General features: G+C 44.2%; 1 protein-coding gene across 1 annotated transcript; it reads right to left on the bottom strand.

The window, feature by feature from the left end:
- Nucleotides 1–379: 379 nt before the first annotated feature.
- Nucleotides 380–8090, bottom strand: nmt1a (N-myristoyltransferase 1a). Its single transcript, XM_076752467.1, has 12 exons — nt 7958–8090; nt 5774–5879; nt 5375–5519; nt 5144–5262; nt 4548–4639; nt 4320–4436; nt 3736–3906; nt 3554–3662; nt 3300–3470; nt 3041–3205; nt 2812–2949; nt 380–2008 (listed from the first exon to the last, which is right to left on the bottom strand). Exons 1-12 carry the CDS (start codon nt 8059–8061, stop codon nt 1988–1990), a joined length of 1458 nt encoding a protein of 485 aa, XP_076608582.1. The 5' UTR covers nt 8062–8090; the 3' UTR covers nt 380–1987.
- Nucleotides 8091–8590: the final 500 nt, after the last annotated feature.

The raw sequence follows: 8590 nt of genomic DNA on the forward strand, positions 1-8590 counted from the left end.
CTCGATTTTAACTTTTTATTTCTTGTGAAAAGTGTATATTTAGTATTCTTATTATTTCTTGTAGTAGTAAAGAGAACCAGCAATACCTATCTGTAGATAAATAATCCATGTTATGTGCCTTTCTAAACACCTTGTCAGTTGTAATACTGTCAACAAAAAATGGCAGAGAGCCCAAATCTTCATGAATAAATACAATGAACCATGAGCACAAGGTATCACCTGCCCCATGCCATGAGAAACCCTTCTTGCTGGAGCTGGCATTAAAAACCATTGACTTTAGTTTGAGAGGACTGTTTAATTTGATTTCTGGACATTCTGCGTAAACATGACCTTGAACATGAAAAACCCCCTTTGACAAAAAACATGCAATAACCTCACATCAACTTCTAGATTTTATTTTCTTGCTCAAAAAAAAAAAAAAAAAAAAAAAAAATCACCTGCATCTTCACAGTCTTTTCCTGCATCATGAGACCCACTGTTGTTCTTTTACGTCTGTTTGCAAAAACAACCACCATTGTACATAAGAAACACTTTAAATGGGGGGCAAACCCCCGTCATCATCATCACCACCCACCCTGCACAATGTCCTGGAAGTCCAGACTGCTGCTCATGGGCCCAGCTCCAACATCCACCCTGACTCCTCAGACGTCACCTGCTTGATCAGGGGTGAAATTCCTCCTTCGATGCTCACATTTCATATTATGTAACTTAATACTACTGTCTCTGTGTGTGTGTGTGTGTGTTGTCTCTTTCTAAATAAAGCTTATAGAAGCATATCAGTGATGTTATTTGGTGAAATGAGACAAAAACAAACCATGACGGTGCCTTTTTACAGCATATGTGCATGTATTCTTCTGCCTGTTTGGCATTTTCTGATGATTTTTAAGACTTCCTGTGTGATAAAACGTCTGCACAGCGAGCTCAAAAAGTCTTCAAAAGTTCACCTCTGGTGGACGAGCAGGGTGGACATTGAAACTGGTGCCATTACAGATCTGATCCCTGCTGATAAACGTGTTGTGTTAACACCTTCAGCCTCTGCGTGTCAGTCCACAGCTCATCCACAACAAATCTGATGTTCACCCCCCCCCCCCCCCCAAAGGAGCTGGTCCATTGTTATCAGTCTGTGTTTCGGGGCTTCTTCTGTTCGTGCAGGAAGCTGGAGGAGGAGGGTCATGGATGTTACTACAGACGAGGAGGACTCCAGACGACGAACGCCAGCTGTGGCACACACAGCTTTTTTTGAAGCAGTGTTGAAACGACTCCATCATGACTGCAGAACAGACGGTTTGAGGAGAAAACTAAAAAAAAAAGGACAGGGTCAAGCATGACAAGAGAAATCTTAACAGAAGCCCTTATCTGGTGTCCACTTTTGGTATTTATTACCTCACCTTTTTGAGCCTTTTCCTCTTTCAAATATTTTTTTGATTATTTTGATTTTTATTTTTATCTCTAAAACTGAAGGATGACAGATTTATTTTTAACTGCAAAAAGCACTTCCAACATTTATGAATAAAATAAAAGAGAAGGTTCTAGTCTGTCTGTGTGTGTGTGTGTGTGTGTGTGTGTGTGTGTGTGTTAAGGAACAATCCGCAGTAATGTTTGATATTATTTACATGTATTGTACGTTTCGTAGGTATGCCAACAGTGAGTGTTTGGTATACAGTGATCTGTGCAAACTGTTCTTGTGTGGATGTGTGTTTGGTACAATCAAGACAGCTCTCAGATGAAATACAGTTGTTTGGGATGGTAACTACAATGGCTTAAGGTCCATGTGATCGAGGGAGGAGGAAGAGCAGGAAGGCTCTCCCTGCCTCCCCGCCTGGCAGCGGTAGTGCAGGTCAAAGTTCAAAAGGTCAAAAAGTAAAAATGGGCGGTGGGTTTTCCTTTCCTGAAGCAGGAAGTCATCAGTCCATCTGTCAGGTGGTCAGTGCGATGGTGCGGTCTCTCCTGGCCTGTTGGTGACACTGGTTTGTGGCGTAAAGGGATGTCACTGCAGCACCAAACCAACCTGAGACACAAACAAGTGCAGCCGTTAGCAAGGCTAACAGAAAGTGACGAACGGAAAAAAAAGGAAACGCCTGCACTCATACTTCATGCCAAAAAAAAACAAAACCAGTATATATTAGGACAATGCACTGATCCCACTGGGATGTTCCTCAGGTCAAAAAACGATTAAACAAAAAATGCTTGATGAGTTTTATTTTGTTTCTGTCGAGTTCGAATGAAGTTTGTTTTAGGATGATAAAATTCCTGATTCTGTAAATGGAGTCTGGTGGTTTTAGCGAGAGCTAAACAGCAGCTGTTTCTGGTGAACAAAAAGGTCCATTTGTGCAGGAATCCTTTCCATAATGTTGGACCACTTTCAAAAACTGTGGTCGTCGCCTGGACTCAAAAACATGGAAAACAAGGACCAAAGTTACCCGTTAACCAATTAAAACGATGAATTCATTCAAGTTTTTGCAAATTTTGACACTTGCCCTTTACGGGATCATGAGATGCTAGCAGCTGCAGCTAGCTGTTGTGGCCGTGTTTGCTACAGATCTCCTGCAGCACAGCCCACTTTGAAACAACCTCTCTGTTGTGTGTGATGTTTCCTGACAGCTCACAAACTGATTTTATAACTTAAAATCACTGCCTGGAGCCGGCAAGAGAAAACACAACTTAAGACTTGTGTAAATGAAGCTGAAGACTGTCACAGCTTCTCTGGCCTTTTTTTTTTGTTTTTGAGGAAACTAAATTCAGTGCCAGCCTGCAGACGTTCTGAGGTTATGATATCATCATTATAAAAAGCAGTTGTCCCAGAAAATGTACCTTTTCTGACCCCATGCTGGGACACTTCCAATTGTACAGATAATACTGTAGATTCCCGTCGCCGATGCCGAACTTGAGCTTCTCCAAGAAAGTCTTGTTTTCCATTAGATCCAGTGCATTGAAGACATCAAACCCTTTCTGTAGAAAAGGATGAAATGAAAATTAGTCATCAGTTCCCTGAGGCAAAGATTTCAGCGAGCGCACACGTGGCTCGAAGAGGAACACGCACCGATTTGGCCAGGATGAGGGCATCGGACATCAGGTCGAGCAGGGGGGTGGTGGTGTGCACGTTGTAGAAGGAGTACGCTGCTTTTAGGCTGCGGTGCACAGGGTGGTTCATAATGGTAGAGGGCAGCGTGTAGAAACTCAGGAAATCAGTCACTTTGCCATCGTTCTGTCAAGAGAACAGCAGATATTTATATAAAGCCTGTGAGGGATGGTTTAAAAAAAGTCTCTGGTAGAAATTCTCTTATTATTATTTTTTTTACCTCCACCAGGTAAGTGTCGATAATATTCTCCCGGGGCAGCAGCCAGTGTTCGACCTCTTCCTGGTTCATGGCAGGCACCAGGTGGAACTGGCTCAGGTACTCGCGGAGGAGGCGATGCACCACCGGCACGTCCTTCTTGGTCATCGGCCGCAGACCTGAAGTCTTAGGAGCCTGAAGGAGCGAAGAGGAGAAGAATAAAAGGTGTGGCCCTGCCATGAAGCCAAAGTCTGTCCAGTCTGTGCGTTCACACTCACCTCAGGCAGACGGTACAACTTCATGGTGCGCTGCATAGTCATGTTCCTGCTCAGGTGGGAGAACTTCACCTCAATGAGCTTGCGTGGGTTCAGAGAGCGATGCCAGTACCTGTGCAAAGAAACCCAGTTTGTACCTGACACAGTAGAGGAGAAGGGTGTGTGCGTGCAGTACGTGGACCCACCTGCACGTGCCCACAGGTTTAGGCAGCACCACTCCAGCAGTGTAGACGGCCTGAAAGATGCCCTGCAGGTTGACCCGTCTGGTGATTTCTCTGATCAGAACCGGAGCGACTCGTTTGGAGCGAAGCTTCTTGTGGACGCAGAGGAAATTGATCTCAACCATTTTCTTTTCTCTAAATACCAAAGAAAACAGTTTATGACGCAAAGGTGCAACGAACTCTGCAATAAATGTAAAGAAAGCATTTATGACTGTATTGAATACTATTCACATTAAAATCATTAATCATGTTGAGAGGTGTTTCTAATTTTTCGTCCTGCCTATTTACAAACATGAAGGGGGAGAATATTAGAAAAACCTCTAACCATACTGCAGTGCAGCACGACACCGCTAATTATGACCTCAATGGTGGAAAAATACTTTAATTAACTCCTTTATGATAGTGTCATAAAACTGAACATTAAGGGCATCATAAAAGCAGACTTTATGCATTAGACTGTACATGTGTACCTAATAAAGTGGCCATTCAGTGTATGTCACGTGGAAGATAAAGAAATACTTTCATGCCGAGCTGTTGTGTAAGCTTACATGTCGTAGATGCGGATGGCAGCAGGAATGGCACTGATGAAGCCCACCAGTTTCTGGTTGGAGTTCACTCTCACTCCACAGTGCCACTGAGGCAGCCAGCCGGGGGGCCGCAGGGCCCTGAGGAAGACAAGGGTCAGCCATTAAATGCAACACGTGACTGTATTTGCACCACCACTGCCAACACTTTATAAAACGTTTTATTTGAAATTAGAATAATATGAGAATTACCAGAGCAGGAACTCGGGGGAGTAGTCAAACCGGAACATGTTGTCGTCATCTTCAACATAATTCTCGTTGAGAAGCGTGTAAAGCTCCTTGAGCTGGTTTTACAAAAAGTGACGTAATAAGACATTAATCACAACCTTTACAAACACGGGAAGAGTGACGCGGGGAAAAGATGATCAGAAAACAGACTGAACTAGAATATCAAAGTCTGTCAACGATGCCAAAGGCCAACATTTACCAAAGAGATCAACATCCTTCAGCGCACGGTCCGATTTCTACAGTCTGTGTGTTTCTGTGCCCACTGAACATTCATCAAACACACACACGCCAATGCTCGGCCAATCCCACCAGCTCTGCAGCAATTCTGGGAAATTATTCTACTTTTCAAGCATTTCTGACAACACAGATCAGATCATCCACATTCTGGACCTGCACACCCAAAATTCAATACTTGTCTGTAATCATTCACCAGCAATCACACAAGTGAAGAGATGACGACATGGATGACGGACGTGTTCGCTTTTTAACAAAACAAGGCAAAGAGGACTGAGACAGATGAATTTCTCATGTGCACTCCTGCTGAGTGTGTGTATTTATACCACAGCAGGGTTCCCCAAGTCGAGGGTGTCCCAGCTGAAGCCCTGTGGGAGGCTGTAGGGCTCCTCGCGAATGTGGTCTTTGTCGGGTTCAATGGAGCCGTGCGATGTCACGGTCTCCCCTGAAGGAAAACAAAACCGTTTCTGGCATGAAGAACAGAAACCCACGATACGTGAAAATCACTTGTTTGTGGTTGTTTTAAGAGGAACTGAAAGGCCTGAGAAATGTCATACCAAGCTTGGGCACAGGCTGCGTGTCCCAGAACTGGTAACTCCTCCGGCTTGCCTCCTCCATGGTTTTGGCAGGGCCTTGGCCGACAGAGAACAGCTCAATGGCCTTTTGGATCTCCTGTAGCTTGTCAGCTGGCAATGAATTCACCTGTTTGGAAAGAAAAATGACGTAAATTCAACATGGAAAAAGAGTCAATTCCCTCAAATAAATCACAATTTTCGACCCGCCGCAGACCACAACGATGTTTCCAGCCAACTCAGCCATGAGCACAATACACAGCAGAAAACTAAGCTGAGTGAAGATGGACAGTTGGTCTGTGGACTACTATTATCATTATTGTTGTAGGTGATCAGACACTTTCATTTAAAACGTGTTACTTCAGAAAACGAAGGAGTTCATGCCTTGGCAAGGGGGTCCTGAGCTGCTTCTGTGGCACCAGATTTCTTCTTCTTTTTCTGCTTCTTTTTCTTCTTCTTGGCACCGGTGTCGTCACCCAGACCCCTGTCACTGAAACAGGACAGAAATAGAAGGGATCCCTATTAGTCTACCACCCCAGAGGAAAGCCACGTCCTGTCAAAATGTCTCCTTTTAAATCTCTACCAGGGATGTGCTTAAGGCACAACAGCCAGGATGATTAACGGCAGACTTATTATGCAGACTTCTGTCTTAGAAGACTTCACACAGAGCCATCTTATTAGCCTACATCAACCTTATTCTCACTGCTATTTACTTCCAACATCATTTCATGCAAGTCATGAAACAAACAGATGGAAAGGGTTCATCTAGACGTCTCAGCGACAGACGAACACAGCTGTTTATCTTGATACTGTCAGGTGTAGCTTGAAGACTATTAGCAAGACCAAAAAAACCCACATAAAGTCACAAGAAGCAGGCAGGACACATATAAGGTACTAGAAACATGTGGACTGCTTTTCTCTCCATCACCTGTATCAGGTGACACAGTATATGGTGGAAAAACAATAGTATAAATCACAACACACAGGTTGTCCTGCAGCCCCCCTCTGACAGCCTGCGTGTCATAAACCCTCGTCGTCTTACCATTCAAAACCTGAGGAACCACACACCCCCACCCAGCTATCCCATTTTGTGGCCTGAGAGCGACCGCATACTTACAGAGGATAATCTCATTAGTGTCCGAGGGAGGAGAGAGGCCAAGCACTGGCCTGTATTTGTAACTCCAGCACAGATGGTGAATCACATGACCTCTGGAAGAAGAGTGTGTGGTATCTACTCGTGTGTACATATGTATGTACAAGAGGTCAGTGGCTGACTGGGACAATGGACAACAAAACATTGAATAGTTTGTTCCACAGGCTTCTTTTTCAGCAGAGGAGACCAGCTAACAGCCAGAACTATTCTTTGTTTCTGTGTGGCCGGTGCACGGGAGGTATATGTGTTGTTGGGAAAGTGCAACAGTGAACCTCCCGTTTGCTTGACTTCAGTTCATAGAGTCATCACTTTCCCCTCACGGCAGCGGTGGGATGGGTGTGAAAACATATTTCTCTTACATAAAAGCGTGTTTGTTCTTTCCTCAACTTCTTGCTTGATTACCCTTTCGAAATGCTGGATGTTTTCACCACTGCAGGCATCTAAAAACAAGCTGCTCACAGCTCATCACCACACTGAGGCCATAACTTGCGAGGAGAGGTCACAAGTAGACACTGATTTCTTTGAAGAGGTCGCGGGCCACAAAAAAAAAAAAGACTGGGAACCACTGCTTTAACCAGCACTTTCTCTCCACACTTGCTCCCAAATACGTGAAAGGCACTTGGCATGAGCAGGACACGCCTTAATATTAGCCCACTTTGGCTCGTTTTATGTGTGCCACCGCTTGGCAAACATTAACAGAGGCCACTTCCAAGCAAGGCAGCATTTCCATGAAAGTCTTTTTGCAGCCAGAGCTAGCCAGAGCTAGGCTGATTTAGGATCTGTCACATTTCTGTGATTAATGAGGTAATTAAAAGCCAGGCACACATCATTGTAATGCTGCATGTGCAGCAACATGTAGGTTTTGCTTGTTTCACTTTTGATTCGGCGACTGTCTGCATCGAGATCCTCTTACAGACAATAGGGTTTGACAGCTATGTTAGCTTGCAAGCTAACTCGCTAAATGTCAACTGAGCTTGCCATGAATTGCATCAGTTACAGGTAGTCAACAACGATGCGCGAATAAAATATCACACTGTCAACTTAATGCAAAGATTGGACTCTTTCTGTAAGTTGTAAAAGCGAAAGTAAATGTGGTGTTTTGCTACATGACTTGCTTTCAAGCGCACTTTGCTTTTTCTACCCCCATACTACGCCTTGCTCACAGAGCCGAAGGAGAGCAGCCCTAAAGCCCGCCCACATGAGGAACAGAACTCACTCTCAGCCAATCATAACAAAGAACTGGCAGGCAAATACCGTTTTTGACCAATAGGGTAAGAGCAAGTGGGCGGGACAAGTTCCATCGATGGCTGTCTAGCCCGACTGCTCGCCGAAGCTTTAGCTTGAACTCGCTTTGCTAAAGTACACAGCAAGGGGGCAGATTTTACTCCGCTATGCTGCTAAGCCTGCTTTCTTACCCATCATCAAACTGGTGCTCTTCATTTTCACAGTCGCTGCAGTGTCCGTGGTCCTCTACATCTTCTTTCTCCGGCATCGGTGCTGTCTCATTCTCATCCGCCATCTTCAACCAGGAAGTGAGAAGCTACCGCGTGCCATCGACGACTTTAAACCTCCCTCGATGCTATTGGCTGAGAGCGGTGATGGAAGCGTGTCCGCTGTTGTCTTTAACTGTTAGCGGCTGCTTCCAACAACTTGTAATGAACACATGCTCGTAATGGATGGTTGCTGGTTTGGCCTTGAAGCCTTAGTCTTAAATTCCTAACGCCCTGACAGAAAGTTCGAGACTTGGCGGATTTTAATTTAACTTTAATTCAATATGCACACTGGCACGATCAGAGCCATGTGATTGAATGAAGCGTTCTCAGGATAATTTCTCCTATCAATAACAAAATGTGCATGTATAAATAAGAAAAACAGTGTGGTGCCACTTACAGTGGTTGTAAGTTGTAATTAGAAGCGTATATGTATAAAGGGATTGAACTCAGCCCTGCAAGCCCATGAGGTTCCTCATAAATATAAATATACATACATACATACATACATACATACATACATATATATATGTGTACACATGTATATAGTTTTTTAAG

This window comes from Chaetodon auriga, chromosome 16 (genome assembly GCF_051107435.1).
Source record: "Chaetodon auriga isolate fChaAug3 chromosome 16, fChaAug3.hap1, whole genome shotgun sequence".
NCBI classification, from domain to species: Eukaryota; Metazoa; Chordata; class Actinopteri; order Chaetodontiformes; family Chaetodontidae; genus Chaetodon; species Chaetodon auriga.